Below are 18,046 nucleotides of genomic sequence, written 5' to 3' on the forward strand. Positions count from 1 at the left end.
CTTGGCGAATGTGTGTAGACAGTCGGGCTATTAATAGAATCACGGTCAAATACCGTTTTCCTATTCCCCGGCTCGACGATATGCTGGATATGATGGCAGGTGCCTCGATTTTCTCCAAGATTGACTTAAAAAGTGGCTACCATCAAATCCGGATTCGTCCAGGAGATGAATGGAAGACAGCCTTCAAAACAAAAGATGGCCTCTATGAGTGGCTGGTAATGCCTTTCGGCCTCTCAAACGCTCCAAGTACATTTATGCGAGTGATGACTCAAGTACTCCGACCTTTTATGGGCAAATTTTTAGTCGTGTACTTTGACGATATCCTTATTTATAGTCAAACTAAGGAGCAACATTTAGGCCATTTAAGGCAAGTTTGTATGACTTTACGCAATGAGAGCCTCTATGCTAACCTTAAGAAGTGTTCATTTTTCACTACTCACGTAAACTTCTTAGGGTATATAGTCTCCTCTGAAGGTTTATCTGCTGATCCTGCGAAAATCACCGCAATTGTTGAATGGCCTGAACCTAAGAATATTACTGACATCCGTAGTTTTCACGGCCTGGCCACATTTTACCGTCGTTTCATTAAGGGCTTCAGTACACTTATGTCACCTATCACTGATTGTCTTAAACGAGGTGATTTTCAGTGGACACGCGCAGCCGCTAACGCATTTAATAACATTAAGAAAAAAATGACGGAAGCGCCAGTTATGCGACTCCCGATTTTAACAAAGTTTTTGAGGTGGAATGTGATGCGTCTGGCTTAGGAATAGGTGGTGTGCTTAGTCAAGAACGTCATCCTATAGCCTATTTTAGTGAAAAAAGCTGAATGAGGCTAGACAAAGATATTCCACCTATGACAAGGAATTTTATGCCATAGTCCAGGCCCTACGGTATTGGCGACATTATCTCCTTCCTAATGAATTTGTTCTCTATTCTGACCATGAAGCACTTCGTTTTCTTAATTCCCAGAAAAAACTTAATCATCGACATGCCAAGTGGGTTTAGTTCCTCCAGGATTACACTTTTGTCCTCAAGCATATGTCCGGTGCTGCGAACAAAGCTGCTGATGCGTTAAGTCGTCGAGTAACTCTGTTGTCCGCCATGTCTGTTTCCATCACCGGTTTTGATAGACTTAAGCTCGATTACTTGTCTTGCCCAGATTTTGGCCAACTCTATAATGCCCTTGCTGATGGACAAGGACCTTTGATTGATGGTGTTTATCTACAAGACGGGTACTTGTTCAAAGCTTCCAAGCTCTGCATTCCACGCACTTCCGTGCGCGATTTCTTGATATGGGAAGTACATGGCGGTGGTCTCTCTGGACATTTTGGTCGTGATAAGACCATAGAAGAAGTTGAACGTCAATTTTTTTGGCCAAGTTTGAAACGGGATGTTGCTAAAATTGTGGGACAGTGTCGCACGTGTCAACTAGCTAAGCACAAAAAATAAAATACTGGCCTATACACTCCGTTACCTGTCCCAGATCGCCCTTGGCTTGACCTTAGTATCGACTTCGTACTCGGCCTTCCTCGCACATTTCGGAAACATGACTCCATTTTTGTGGTTGTGGATCGTTTTTCTAAAATGGCCCACTTTCTTCCTTGTTCCAAAACTTCTGATGCCTCTCGAGTAGCCAAGATATTTTTTGATGAGATTGTTAAGTTATACGGTTTACCAAAAACCATTGTCTCCGATAGGGATGTCCGTTTCATGAGCTATTTTTGGAAAACCTTGTGGCATCTGGTTGGCACCAAACTTAAATTTTCTACGGCTTATCATCCTCAAACCGATGGCCAAACCGAATTCGTCAACCGAAGTCTAGGTAACCTTCTGCGTCGTCTAGTCGGGGATCACAATCGTAACTGGGATTCTATTTTGCCTGTCGCCCAATTTGCATATAATTCATCAGTCAATAGATCTATCGGGATGAGTCCATTCGAAGTGGTCCATGGTTATAAAGCTCGCAAACCTGTAGATCTCCTACCTATGTCCCCCCATATTCGCATTTCTGAGTCTGCACATGCATTTGCACAGCACATTCATAATCTGCATCAGGAAATTAGCAAGCGCATTCATATGAGTAATGCTCAATATAAGCTACAAGCTGATTCTCATAAGCGAGATAAATCATTTCAAACTGGGAATTATGTGATGATACGTATTCGGCCTGAGCGGTTTCCATCTGGAACCGTCAAGAAACTGCAGGCTCGTAGTGCTGGGCCCTTTCGGGTATTGCAACGCGTGGGTACTAATGCTTACGTTCTTGATCTTCCCTCTGATTTTGGTATTAGCTCCACTTTTAATATTGAGGATTTGGTTGCTTACAAGGGCCCCCTTTCTATTCATACTGACCCTTTCGCTCCGCCATCACTTGAGCTTGAGGATACTCCTCTTCTTGATTCCATCCCATCCCCGACCAATCTAGCTTTACCACCAGCACAAAAAGAACATATTGATGCCATTTTAGATGAGCAGACTGTTTCTACCAGTGATGGGGGTGTTCAGCGTTTTCTGGTTCGTTGGCGAGGACGCCCGGAGTCTGATACTACATGGATTACCCGTGCGGAGTTACAGCGCATTGACCCAGATCTTTTGGAGTACTACCAGAGTCATTCGTCGGGGTCGACTTCTTCTTACCCGGGGGGAGTTGGTGCGAACACGAATACTGGACTGATTATTTTGCGGGATTATGGTCGTCGCAGGAAGACGGTCCAGCCACTTTCATTGTGGCTGGATTGATTGATGTTTTTCTTTTATTATTATTTATTTTGATAGGATTAGTTTGCATATTGTCTTGTGAGGACCTCTTTCGAATTGTTTTTTTTTATTGGGACTTATTTGTTATTTGGTGGCCCTATATATATATAGGGCATGCATTTGTTATTTTTTTTTAATGAATTATTGCATGAAAATTAATCTTCTTCTTCCTCCTCTCCTCTCCTCTTTCTCTTCTTCTTCCCCTCTTTCTCTCCTCTTTCTCTCTGCATTCCAATCCCTACATCCGTCCTGCGTCATAATGACTAGCTGCACGAACTCCACACCCCTCCCATTCGAAACTGTGCCTCCTATGACTTTGAAAAAAAAGGTAAGAAAAATATGAGCTTTTCCAGCTCAGTAAGAATCCCAAACTATTACACCATAAGCAATAAAAAAATAATTAATTAATAATACCAGACAAATATCATATAAAAAAATTCATAAATAATATGCACATAAGTTCTCATTATCACCTTTTCAAGAAGCATATACATACATACATACATACATACATACATGCATGCATGCATACATATATGCATATATATATATATATATATATATATATATATATATATATATATATATATATATATATCACCAATTGTTCAAGAAAAATTGCTTATGTCATGAAGTTTATCTCTCATTAACTTGATTTTCGAATTTCTTATCAATTTCTTTTTTCCAGTTTGGACCAACCAAGATCATGACTTAGTCCAAAGTTGATACCGTACCACGTTATAGCTGTGGTGGCTCTCCAACCCACATTATAGCCCATGGTGGCCATCAAATCCTAGGTTATAACCCGTGGTTGCTATCAAATCCCACGTAATGGTCTGTGGTGGCTATCCAACCCCTCCTCGGCCCTAATGATGGGGCTTAATGCCACCAACAACCCGACCTCATGGCGGAAGAGCATGCTAGCACTCTCCTCCTCCTTCTGTTCCTTGGAAATAATCTGTTTTCTATAAAGAATCTTATATTAATTCCTTTAAAGGGGACTTTTGGAAGGTTGCTTCCCGACTGAATGAGTTTAAATTGGATGACTGATTTGGTAGGTCTCATCTTGCAACTGCAAACTGGCCTCTTCTTTTGTTTCGTGGCAGGTCCTTTTGGCAAATATTGCCTCTTCTTTTTCATTCTCATCTTATGAAAAATGGAAAGTATTTATCTCTCGGCTCCGTTCTATCCACATCATCTCAACATCGACTTGCCAATTCTATGTCAATCAAGGTATAGGCTGGGAAGGGGCTCCATCTCCCACTAATCTTTCCTAGTCTTTTATTTTTGGGTTCAGCTTGATGAGGACGGCCGGCCTGGTCCTGTTACGTCATGCCCATCCTGCAAGGACAAGTATAATTCCTACGCATGGTGACTTTTTTATAATCTTTTCCTAATGGACAATGATGCCCTAAGCCTGACTCGACCTGTTCAGGGTAAGCGGGTCGGCCGGATTGAAGAAAACCACATCATGCTAAGCTCGATCAGGAAAGTCAGCCCGACCCAATCTGTCAGGGTCCAATCTGATTTGAGAGGATACCCGCTTACTCAGTTAGATGTATGTGTGTCCCCTCTCCTGACAACTATAAATCCGTCCAACAAAATCACAGTTGTCATGTACTTTACTGTTGGTCGTGAGGTTGGCGCATCAGAGTAGTCTCACAAAGATATTTTGCTAGTAACCCCAATTAGTCATACGATGTTACCGTTCAAATTATAAAAGCTTCTAGATATCACCAAAACAAACTAATCTGAATACAATTTTGATAGCACGGCAGCAGCAATAACAATTAACAACCCAAATGCTTACCAAAGTAGACGGAAAAAAAAATCCACCATGGACCTTGGATGAAATCATCCTAGCACGTATTGCTATTACACATTAAGAAAAAAAAAAAAAAAAGAGAAAATAGAAGAGATTTTATTCATCTTAGGTGCACGGTGGACTTCGTCCACCTAATAATTGCCCCTCCAAAAAAAATGAGGTTAATTAAAATTAGTTGTTGAAAAAGAAGACCACATGTACGTTTCTTGCTCTGTTAAGTCCTATCTTTATCGCCTGTCCTCGTGTATGCAGTCAACATTAAAAGAAAAAAATGAAGAAAAAAGAAGAGATCAATTAATAGTTTCTCAATTTATATTTTATTTTTGCTTCTAGCGTTCATATTCCTATGAACATACAATTGAGAACAGTGCTGAAGTACATAAAATGATCAACTATTTCCAATCACAAACTCAAGAAAACCTGTAAATGACCAATCTATGAATGGGTGATGCACACTGGGGACCAGATCTGGAAGAACATTTCCGTGATCCAACTCAAGCACATCCAATGCACATTTTCTACAAATGGCCCCGTCACATTGTCAAAGCCAGGAGGGCTGCCATACAGGTGGTGAGAACCATGGAGTAAGATGCAACCCAACCTCGAGCTCCAAGATCCTGCAACCATAACCCCCAGAGCATTAGAGAGTTTTTAAGTCTGCAGCAAAGGGCATTGCGTTATGATTAGTAACAAAGTGGAAAAAAGAACTGCCAATATATGCTGCCATGTATATTAACAGCAGCAAGCAATTTAGTTCCCAGGTTAATTCACTCACAAACTTTCACAAGCCATAATATTCATATATCCATATCAGTAATTCTCAATCTACCTCTAACATATGCTCAACCCCTTCAGCACAAAACGGAGCTATAGCAAATACAATAATCTAAGTTCATCATTGGATTAGTTTCTGGTTTTTGTCATATCTAAATTACTTTCTCTGCTGCTTCTGACGTCTTTCACACCAATCATGCATTATCGCTTCCCAACTCTTTTAACTAACATGATCGGGTAAATAAATAAATAAATAATAAATAAATAAATGAAGAATGAAAGAAAAGAGGGAAATGACTTGGGGAATGGAATTCTGGCACAAACAAGTGCTGACAAGCCACATGTAAACATGACCTCAAACACTACTACTAACCGGTCCACATATGTAATGGCAATTTGAACAAAAGCATGTATCAATTAACAAATTTCTTGAGATCTTAACATATTGAAATGCTCTGGGAACAAAACAACATTCATATTATCAGCGTCCCAAAACTAAAATAGGTATAGTTGAACCCAGCTCTGTATACTATCTCTAGTGGACAGACCATGAGATAACCTCTTCCCTTTCCATCACTTTCGAAGGTTATTTCAATATTTTAATGAGACCTTTGCTCCAAATAACTTACTCTCTAAAGAATCCCTAGTAAACTTCAATTAAAATGGGTCCATCAACGACTGTTTTTTTTAAACCCCTGAAAGAAGGTGTTATCATTACAACCTTAAATGCAATTAGAGGTACGAATATGTTAAGGTTGCCCCAAAAATACTTGAACCAAAAAACTTCAAGCTTTTGCTTGAAAATTTGGCCTTCTAGCCAAACCTAAGCTATAGCAATGGCATTCATCTCGAGGGCACCAAGAGGTCTCCAAACTTCCCTCACAAAGGAAAACCTATCTAAATATTATATTGATTAGCTATTTGTCTCGTAAAGGCTCGGCCAAGTTTAAATTGTCAGCTTAGGCTTAAAAATCTGGCCTCCAAGCAGCACGCAAGAAATGAAAACACATCTCGAGTCTTAGATACTATAAAGCCTAGTGCCTAGGGTAGACCAGGAGAGATCTATGACCTTTAGCAACTGCTTGACACATAAGGCTAAGATACTTTTTCTAGAACCACTCACTCCCCACCCAAGCCCACCCCAAATATACAAATTAACCAAAAAATAAAAACAATCATGTCAACTTGAAGTGGTTGATCTTATGAACCAAGGATGACAGATGATCAATGAAATAAACTGCTGATAGAACATGTGCAGAAACTTGTGCACCATATAAGTTGATCCTGAGATGGTGGTTTCAAAAAGATGACTACATTACACCAAGTCATGTGAGGCATTTCAAGCCAATAAAGATATTGCTCCAAATACTATTCGCTGTGCTTCTAAGGCTAACATGTTGATAATGATTTTCAAGATTTGAAGGATAAGGTGACACATGAAATACAATACTGTCGAACTTGGGTATCAAGGATGACATGCAAGGTTTTAAAACCGGTATCAAAGGGTGCATTCGCTTTTTCAGGGCATCAACACATAGTATGGGATGTAGTCCCACGCTGACATCCTGTGTGCCAGTGCCCCTTTTTTGCCGGAATAATATGGTACCACTCGTACTGTCATGTTCTAGAGGTTTTTAAACCATGATGATGGGTGATCAATGAAATACTAACTCTTACGAACCTAGGATGACAGGTGACTGATGAAAAAAAATGACTCTCATGCACAAAGGATGGCAGGTGCTCAATGAAATTCAATACAAAGTTTATGCACCAAGGATGATAATTAATCATCCACCCAGAAAAAGGATGACAAGTGATCAATGAAACACAACACAGTTGGAACTTGGGCAGAAACTTGTGCACCACATATCATAGGTCAACGACGTCAAATGCCATGCCAATTTTTCTCCGCCACTCGATCACTTTCTAAAACAAGGGAGTTTGGGAAAGAATGCATACAGATGTGATGATACGAACATCCCTGAAGTTGAGCTAAATGTTGTTAAGCAGACAATCAGATGTTTATAGAAAGGTTCTCAAATGATGGGCATGCCAATACTTTTCCAACTCAACAGAAAGATTAGCTTGGAAGCCCATGGAGTTTTAAACTAAGGAAATCCTAGAGAAATCATTTAGTGATCTCAATATGTGATGATATGAAGAGAAAAAAGTAAAGGACCTCTATTATATATGCACTTATGCATATACCAGCCTGAACCAGGTTTGAGCCGTGCCACATTTGGACATCAACTAAACATGCTAGCTCGAGCCGCATTCAGCTCGGACTCAGGCTTGACTCCTACAGCCCGAGGCCAGCCAATCTGACCCAACAAAGCATTAGATCCATGAATGATTGGAAAGGCATATTGGCTTTGAATTGTTAAAATCAGCAGTAGTTGTTGCTATGCAAATGCAGCTCTACGAGGGTAAAAGGTTAAGCAGAGAGAGAGGGGGTTCTGTCACTCTGGATTGCGATTGGGGAAAGGGAGATAGTGGGGGAAAGGAGCTGGGAGGGGCATATGATTCAGAATTGCCAATTGGCAGTGGTGAGAATGTGACTCAACAGGGAAGACGAGGGGGGAAGGGGAACTAGGTTTCCACCGGATGGGGTTTAGCACTTGAGAAGAGAGTACAGGACCAGATAGTTCTGCTGTTGCGATGAGAGCTAGGACTCATAAATACATAAATTATATATATATACACACACACAAAAGTGATATTTGTAACTAATTTACTGTCAAGCATAGTCAGGCCAGGCCAATGTCAAATTAAGCGAACCCCAACCAACTTGATATCTGGTCAGGCCTCAATATACTTGGCCCAGCTGACAAGCCAAAAACCTTTACTCAAGCCTGTCCAAAATCAGGCCAGTCTAGTTAGGCTGCATAAGCTGAAAATGTCTTTCCAAGTTGAAGGTAGCCAAAGGCATACTTTGAATATAGTAGGTCTGCATAACATGGATCTCTTTCGTCTAAAGTTATTTTCTCCAAGAATATGACATCAATCCTTAGAGTGACATCAGGTGGGAAAATAGCTGTAAAACTATAGTCAATCTTTCCAACTAATCTATTTGACAACAATTTGCGGCCATCCCCATTTTTGTCACAAAAAGAAAAAACTAAATGGTGATGATGGCGGTTGCTTAGGAGCTGTCAAAGGATTGCCTACTCTAAGAGATATGCAGGATGTTTAGGAAGTTTTACTTGTAGTCACTTGTTAGACCTGCCAACACATTGTATATACCTTACCAAATATCTAGAGTTAATAGGAGGTAAATAAGTAACCAGATAAGTTAATAATTAGGGAGTTTCAACAAGACATGGAACAAATGTGCAAACACTTGTGCAATTAGAAAGATGACCATGAAATAACTATACTCCATCGTATGACTTGGTAAACTTTTGGAATTTCTATCATATTGAATAGTTGAAGAATAGAATAAGTGATACCTTCAGATACAAATTTGACTAGATAATAAGTGAAAAATGACATTTGTATCAAAGGTGCATGTCTACGAATGGCTTATCTTGCCTTTTGATCGAACAACACTCTCATCAAAATGATGACACAAGCATTATATCTATTGGTTGAAAAACTTTTATCTAAGTGCTTTGATGAATTATTTGTTTGTATGAACATCTTATAAGCATCTTAAGTACAATATTTAACAAATGATGACAGTTCTACATCAGGAGAAGCTTTTATATCAATTTGTAGAAAGTTCCCATTATATGCCTAAACATTTCTTTTCTGGTTTTTTTTTTGTCATCTAGAGGCATCTAAGTGGACACATAGAAAGTTCAAGCCACTATTGAGTGGTTGTTCTGACAATAGATGAGGTGTATATATTTCACAGAGTAGCTATTTTCTATAACGAATTTGATTTCAACTCCCTAATAGAACTCATCAAGTTTGGCAAGAACAACCATTTGTTTAAACAAAGGATAAAAGCGATGTGTTGAAGATATTCGTTCATAAGACAATTGAAGCACCTAATTTTTAGCCAGTAGATTTGACAAGTTTTTCAAGGTATCAGGCTACTATTAATTTGATGCTCGCATCAAGTTGTTTTACACAAAGACATCCGCTGGCATACTTCAGTGAAAAGTTCAACAATTCTATGTAGCAATTCTACATTTCTGGCCTTGAGTTTTATTTAGTGGCGAACCGGTACTGGCACCCATTCTGATTGGCTAGTGATACGGTATGATATGGCATCATGCCATTCTGTTCCGGCATGTACCGACAAAGAGAGAGCTGGCAAGGGAGGGAGGAAGAGGGAGGCAGAGGGCTAGAGGACCAGAAGAGGCCGAAAGAGGGCTTTCGCATAGTTCTCCCTCTCTCTCTCCCTCCCATCCTCCCCATCCTCCCTCTCCCTCCCTCCCTCTCTCTCTTTTCCACTCTCTACTTCTTCCCCTTCCTTACAAGTTCTTCGAACTGAGGGGCGGAACCGTACCAGTCCACCCCTAATACGGCTCAGTACGTCCTAAATCGGGTTGTACAGCATTCTATGGCAGTGAAAATTATTGCAATATTGGTGACATCATTTCTTCTTAAGGAGTTTGTTTTAATCAGATTATGAGGCTTTCTATTATATTGAAGTCTCATAAGAAGTTGAATCATTACTCCTATGACTAATAAGAATTGTTTGGAACCATAGTATAGGGGTTGAAACTAGGGTCAATAATACTTCTGGTTGTTGAGCACATCTATTGTACGTCTCCTAAGGTAATTGAATTCGGAGATCTTAAGGGATCCTAATTATGAGATGAGGAGTATAGCAACATGGAGGTTGAAGTAGTTGACAGGGCTAACCAATTGACGGCATGAAGATGATCCCAAAAAAGCTCCGAAACTCTCTTTTTATGCACCAAATTGTGGCATAATATGGCAATATAATGCTTTTGAATGTAGATTAAAAAGTATTTGGATTTGGAAACAAGGATAAAACTTCCAAGAAAAACTCTTTTCACATGCCCCCCTTGGGTGTATCATCAAAATATAGCACTCTTATATCCTAAGGCTAAGTCAAACTTATGAAAAATGTTTCCTAATGACAAATTTGCTACAACAAAAACTTTATGCCTGCAAGGATACGGCAGAAACTCCATTCATAAGGAGGGCTTTGTTTGCATAGACACTAGAAACAAGTTGGATTCGGAGCAGATCAGCATCTTCAATTGAAAGATGGATGATAGTTGATGAAGGAAGCTTAATATCAAGAAGAATAGAAATGGCATACTAATTTGCATATTCAAATAATTAATAGCATATCATGATTAGTTCTTCATTTCTGACATTCTTCTAGTTCTTTGTCTCCTCTCAAGGTTCATCAATATTCATTAAGAAAAAGAGAAAAGAAAAGTTCGGGTTTTGTTCATAGTGTATGATGACTATTCTAAATAGAATATCAGAGCAATAACTTAATAGTTTAAAGACAATACCAGTCAATTTATATTGTTAGTAAATTTAGTTGTAGCCAAAAAAAGCATTGGGTAAATAACTTCTAATCTATGCTAGTTAGAGGATCATTAAGGCAGTGAAAACACTTAAGACATTGGAAATCCATGAGATCGAGGAGAAAAGTTAAAAAAATCAATATCCACATTTATGATCATGATCTCAAGATTTCACTAGAGGTAAAAAGCAATAGTAGGTATGCCATACCGTGCCGAACCAGACGATATGGGGCATACCGTACCATACTTGTTCGGTACCGGTACGTGGTATAAAGGGATGCCGATATTCAGTATAGCGAATTGGCCTCCGCACTGGCCATACCGATACAGTAATAGGATGGCACCGGTACACAGCCTGGTACCAAGATGGCATATCTTAAGTAGTATTTTTTATAGCATTAGAATCAACTCTAAGGTGTAAACAAAGAACCCCATTAGGATGCATACGGTATGTTACCCTAAGTTTATAACTATAAATTATGAATGATAATAATAATAATAATAATAAGAAAACTAACAACCTAGGAATTTATGGAACCAAAACTCATGTAACTCTTGGGAAAAAGTTGATGCTGTTTCACTCTAGGTAATGGCATGTCTATTGCCTAAAATGCTTGTCATTCCGGCTTGATAAACTAAGATACACTGATTGGGGGCACTTAATTTACCACATATTCCAAGAACTCCTGATCCATCCACCACTACAATAACATGTTCCTAATGCCTATCTCATATGCAATTAGGCAAACATCAGATATGGCTCTAAACATGAATTATTGCAAAACAAGGATTCATAGAGACAACTAAATAGTTTGAACAACCTTTTGAGGTTGGAGATATTTTGGACCATGAATATCAAAAGTATGCTTTTGGTGTTTGTAATCAAAATATTAAATTAAATTTAGTCATGCCTATGTATTTCAAAATTATCTCAAAAAGTGTAAAAACTACGCATGTCATACCAATGTTGGCACCCAAGATTTGCAATTTCGCAATATCTATCATGTACTGACAGCACACCCTCGTATCTAATCACAGTTCATCAAAACAGATGGTGCTCCCCATATGAATCATTATGGGGAGGTATGGCATGCAATATGGGGCGGTAAAACTTGTGGTACAGGGCATTATGGTTAGCATTTTAAACCCTTGTCAGTACCCACTACAAGTCAGCATGCCACCTATTGAATCCATTTTTCCTTTTGATATTAAATTCTTTTAGGTATCTTTTAAAATTTTCTGCTTCAACATGGAAGAACGACACATGGAATGGTTGGCAGAACATGGTACATGTTGGAGGCACCTATTTATGCATCTTTGGGCTAATCACAAGCTGAAAATCTGAGTTTTTTAGAAAATTTTGATTTGTTAAGATCTCCTCAATATTTGACCAGTGTTTAGTTCATCAGTAATACAATTAGAAAGGATTGGTCAATGTTTTGATTGAGTCGGATTTCTTTTTAGATTTGGGTCGAAAATTCAACTTGATGATATATGGCATTAAGAAATTCTTAATTTGTAAGGATTATGATTGGGGTCATTTAGATATCTCTTATATGAGACTGAGGGCAGATCCAAACATTGAGATTCAAATTTCAAATGCTCATTTTTGAAGAGTCTTGATGTCAATTCCATGATCACCTCTTGTTCCTTTTTCTTCTCCTACTCATATCTTCTTCCTTCTCTTTCCCTCAAGAAGCATCATGCAACCCTAACCTCAAGGCAACATTTGTTTGATATTAGACAATCATTGTTAGGGTAATCATCTTACCAAAACTGTGGTCATACAGAACATAGAAGGTGAAAACCTAAGGGATGCTTGGAAGAAAACTACTGGAAAAGGAGAAGGAAAAAGTAAAACAAGATTAACTAGTTTAGAGCTTTTAAAAATGGTAAAATATATAGCAGCTGTTAAACCCACTGTTGAGGCTGCTATTCAGTCAGATGATGACAAAATACGACCAAATGGCATTTGAAGGTCCATATTCTATAGATATGGAGAGCACAATCCAATTGTGATAAGTCGAACAACTGAAAACACAATTTTCGAAGATTTGCCAGCTGATGATGCTACTTTCAATCACGCAAGTTGTGAAATTAATGACTGAAGATCCACCAAATAAAGATCAACCAGTTGCAAATGATTTGGGTAAAGATATAGGATAAACAAATTGCTCATTGAAAAATCAGTAATAAAATAATTGCTTCAATAGTTCAATATATGTTTCGGTGTCAGCCAAGGATACTTGTATATAAGAGTAAGTGATGATCAGAAAACTATAATCAAAAGAAAGATATTTTTTAATTTAAAGAAAATTTTTTGGTTACCCACATTTCTCTCTTCTTTCTTTTCTTTCTTCTCCGTGTTTTTCCTTTGGTTTGCATTTCTCAAACCAAATATCCTGTAATGCTATCCTCAGGACTATATCATTTCTTTGTTTGCCAAAGGTAAGGCCAAGATTTTTTTAACCTCTCATAATGTATATTTGCTAATCCATGTAAGTTAAGCTTGAGATTGAATGTATGTTACGCTTGAGATTGCTGACATCTAGGCTGCTTCCATTATTCATGGTGACATGACAAAACAAATAGCTTAAAGTGCAGTTCGCATATAAGATCCTACAAAGACAGAGAGAATCCCAAGGGCAACCATGATGTACTTGAAATGTGACCAAGACACAACAATTTACCAAGCAGAATTTTGAATGTACCCCTAACCTCTTGCTTTGGCAGTTGCAGCTGGAGTTGAACAGTTTACCAATCTTTGAATGCAGAATGAGTTGGGCATGCCTGACACTCTTGTCCTTGGTGTGCCCACATGCTCTACATATGAGCTTGCTTGTGCCACAAGCCTTGTACATGAAGTGCAAACCTCCTTGGGTTATGGGCCTAGTTTGCATGCATGCTTCATGTTTAACCCACAATTCTTTCAAATATACTTTTATCTAAAACTCTTTTAGTCATAATATGCTTATTGTTGTTTCTAATTTGCAGGCAATGATTACTTTCGCATGCTATTAAATGATGATCTAGCTGACTTAGAATGCAAGACCTGTTTGGATGAGTCAAAAGTGTAGTGTTCTGAAGTATGCCTCTTTATTAGGAAAAAGAAGATTTGTTGAGTGCTTAAGTATTCATTGAAAGTTCTTCGCATCTATTTATGTTGACATGCTTTTGTCTTTGGAGTGATACACAAAGCATTTACCATATAGGACAGTACATCACTATAGTGAGCAAGCAATTTTCACACAACACGATACTTTAGATTTTTCCGATGCCTAAAAGCAACTCTTTACTAGCATACTGCAACAAAGTAGCTTAAGGCTTACAAGAACACTCAATCAAGCAAATTCAACATACCTAGTGCATTACAATGAACATTTTCATGCATTGTTCGCTGTACCGGTGCGTACAGTTCCATATCGAGGATATCATACTGTACCGATATTGAACTGAGACTTGGTACGGAAGGCATACTGAGTCTTAGCATGCTAAGCCGACCTTCGTATGCCAATACTTTATCGGCGTTGTATCGGTATGGGGTCCAATATTCAAATGGTGAACCTTGCCTTCAAGCATAATGCACAAGATAATAGTTGGCTATTTAAGGCATAATTAAAGAGAAAGATCTTATGTATGTATGTAGCTATGTATGGTTGCATGTATTTATGGATGGATGTAAGTAACATGCCCAAGGGTCATTATTACTCACCACTACACTACAATAATATAATGTTCAAGCAGTTTCAATTTTGGTTACAACTAGAAGCATTTTGTATATAGAATATTAACTCAAAAACTTAAAGCATGCCTAATGTTATCATCATTCATCATTACACTATGATAGGATAACGTTCAAGCAGTTCCTGTTTAGGTTACAACTACAAGCATTTTGTATACCAAAAGAGAAGTTAGGTCTCCTAGTTTCCAAATAACAGCAAAGGTCACTTGAGAGCTTACAAGTTTTAGATATGTTGCATACCTTCAAAGATAAAAGAGATCGAGATGCACCTGAAGGCTTCAGTCCCCGAAAACCAATATTGTACGCAATGCTCCCATCAGCCTTGAACAGTCCAAAATGTCTCTCAGATGCTGGTCCAGGCTTCAAATTCTCATTAAACAAGGCAAAGCAATATGCCTTAACCGCAATCTTTGGCCTGAGTGGAGTCCCTTTCTTCTTGAAAAGCCGCTTACGCAGATTGAAATTGTAAGTCCTTGCATTCTGAACTGTAGCTCCTGCTTCATTTTCATCCCCAGCTGAAGCCCAACCTGTCTCTGCAACCAGGACCTCCATCTTCTCATAGCCAGCAGCTTCCAGAGCAGCATAAGCTGCATCTATCTGAGCATCCAACATGTTGTTATAGTGCAGACTGGTCTTTGCATCATAAATTCCAGAGTTTGACTTAAAGAGGGCATAGTTAATATCAATATGCTCAGGATCACTTTTGTAAGCCAAAAATGGATAGGCATTGACATAGAAGGGAGCACCAGTCCGTGAAAAGAAGTCCAAGAGCGGCTTCATGTATACAATGACGCTTTCCTTAAAAGTGCATGATGATGGTGGATAAGAATTAGCAAACACGCCCTCTGAATGAGGTGTTGAGACCTCAATAAGATCTGTCAATTGAAGCCTTTCAAGAGCACTGTACACATTTGTGATAGCACCTAATAATGCTTCTGCCAGTGCTTGATCCGTCCCTCCCAACACTTCATTCCCCACAGCAATCCCTCGGATATGCGTATCAGGCAGAAAGGGTTGCACATTTTCCTTGAGCCACTCCATTGCCCGGTCTTCATTCACGCTCATGTCTGTAACATATTCATTAGGAATTGACACGACCAGTTCAAGCCCAGACCCTTTGAACGCGTTGAGGACACTGTGATCAGCATCATAGATTCGAACATTCTTTATCTTTGCTGCTTTCAAAAGTATGACAACATTCTCAGGTGGAGGAATGTTGTCAGCGATCCTACCATAGTTTATGCCATAAGTTCCAGTAAATGCCTGGACCGTCACAGGGCCTGCACAAAAACAGAAACAGCTCAGTAACCGGCAGACAGTTCATATAACATCATGACCAGAGATTCTAATCCGCATGTTAGGCTGAAAAAAGATAACCTGCAGGGATTTTGATCACTTATCTGATATCTCAAATTTAACAAATTTTCCATCGGACCATGAAGAGGTACAATTAAGTGATTGCGTCAAAGAACACAACAAAATACAGATCAATCCTTTTTTTGTTTTTTAACCATTTCACCCAACTATTGATACATACACAAAACCTCTCATGAGACATTCTCTATCTATAAATTGGCGGTGACCGTCCCAGGCAGCCTTTTAGCCAAGGTGGTGAGCAGAGAGATGAGGTCTAATAAATAAATAAATAAAATATACAGGCCTTCAATCAATTTGGAAAGAAGAAAAAAAAAATCCTTCAGCAGATTAAATGAAAGAGATCCCAAAATTCAGTCGTTGAAAGCATCACGCGTTGAATTTAAACTTAATAAGAACAATCAGTCATGATATGCAAATGGGGATTCAAAGAACGACATGGAAGAGTGCCGTCTGAGATGCGAGAGGAACCTGTCATGAAAGGTGGTGGGTACTAGAAGAGAAGAAGGAAGAGGATGAAAGACGGAGAGAGGTTCTCAGGTGATCAGAATCAGGACATCAAGATCAAGAAACCTCTCAAAATCTTGAACCTATGGGATACGTGCACCTGCAGGGGTCCGTGTAGAGCAGGAATGCACTTTCGGGACGATGTCAAGAAGAAGGGAGGGAGAAAGTTTTGAAATTTCAATAGAAAGAAAGAAAGAAAGAAAGAAAAGGGCGAAAGATGGTGGAAAGAAAAAGGCAGGGGTAAGTACAAGGAGATAAGGAACGAGTTATACCGCAAAAGATGATAGGCATGGCTGGCGGCAAAAAGGCGCAGAGACAAGGAGAGAGTTATACCGTGAGAAGCAAGGACGAGGAGGAGGCAGCGGCAAACGAAGAGGAGCAGCCCAGACATCATCTTCGTTTCCTTCTTCTTCTCGTTGTGCGGAAGAGGGAGAGGGCGGCGAAGCTGGCGGCGGGAGAAGAAAAAGAACAGGAGGAGGGGGCAGGGGATGACGATGATGAGGATTGTGATGAGAAGAGCGAGCGCAGTGGAGGAAGATGCCATGTGGGGTAAGGAAAGCGGGAGGAGAAAGGGCGTTGCTTGTTCCCGAGGCATGCCATAGACCAGATTCTTTAACCAACCACGGCTACCTCCTCTTCCCCTCCCAACGCACCACCACAACCACGGCAACCCCCGGTGGAAGGAAAGTAAAGAACCCACTCACCACCCGCAGAGAGAGAGAAATGAAGAGAGACAAGAACCGAATAGATTCCTTCTCCCTCCCCCTTCCCTCGTCCTCCCGCAGGGGCCAAGCTCCACTCAGTTACTTGTGGCTGCCTGCCTCCCCCTCTTAGCATCCTCCGCACCCCTCCCTCTCTCTCGCCCTCTCTCTTTCGAGGCCTCTCGGTTTGTTGTCGTGCTATGCCAGACTCTCTGTTTTTCTTCTTTTTTAATCCTTTACGTGGCTCTGCGGAAAAAAGCGACGGCCTCGGCCGGCTGTGGCTGCGGGAGAGCAACCGAAAAAAGAAGGATTCTTTGACGAAGACTATAAGAAAACGAACCGTGTACCGCCTTCTCTACCGTCCCGCGTTGGAGTGCGAGGGCCTCCCGGACTAATATATGATATCGAAATATAACTCGGCATGCTATAATAATTATTGATAATATTATAATATAACAACTTAACTATATAATGATATATTATTTGTTATTGATAAATAACTATTATTTATTATATGGCAATGAAATTAATATTCCATTATTCTTGACATGATATAATATTAAACTATAATATTTCTATACTATTCTCATGTATATTAGTATTATATAATATTGCTAAAATAATATATTCATGTTTAATGTTTCACGTTAATTTTTTTTAATATTAACCTTGTAATATCATGTCATTATATATGCTATTTTAATATAAGATCATATGTAAAATTCTAATAATATATTATGTAGATATCTATTAATATAGTAACGATCCAAGAGAATCATATGACTTGTCATGGATCAATGTGGCTATAATTTTGGAAAGTCATAATTTTTAATATAAGAAAATAGAACTTTAAACAAAGTTGAAGTAGAAGTTGGTATCAAACTTTTATCTAGATTTAAATTTT

General features: G+C 39.1%; 1 protein-coding gene across 2 annotated transcripts; it reads right to left on the reverse strand.

The window, feature by feature from the left end:
* Nucleotides 1-4,873: 4,873 nt before the first annotated feature.
* LOC103708738 (glucan endo-1,3-beta-glucosidase 14-like) lies at nt 4,874-17,444 on the reverse strand. 2 transcript variants are annotated; one of them, XM_008793796.4, is made up of 3 exons: nt 16,775-17,444; nt 14,830-15,840; nt 4,874-5,202 (listed from the first exon to the last, which is right to left on the reverse strand). In XM_008793796.4, the coding sequence occupies exons 1-3, from the start codon at nt 17,034-17,036 to the stop codon at nt 5,021-5,023; spliced, it is 1,455 nt and encodes a 484-aa protein (XP_008792018.1). In that variant the 5' UTR covers nt 17,037-17,444; the 3' UTR covers nt 4,874-5,020. The 2 variants fall into 2 exon arrangements, with proteins under 2 accessions (XP_008792018.1, XP_008792019.1); XM_008793797.4 differs by having other exon boundaries at nt 14,801-15,840; nt 16,775-17,438.
* Between the last annotated feature and the right edge of the window lie 602 nt (nt 17,445-18,046).

This window comes from Phoenix dactylifera, chromosome 8 (genome assembly GCF_009389715.1).
Source record: "Phoenix dactylifera cultivar Barhee BC4 chromosome 8, palm_55x_up_171113_PBpolish2nd_filt_p, whole genome shotgun sequence".
NCBI classification, from domain to species: domain Eukaryota; kingdom Viridiplantae; phylum Streptophyta; class Magnoliopsida; order Arecales; family Arecaceae; genus Phoenix; species Phoenix dactylifera.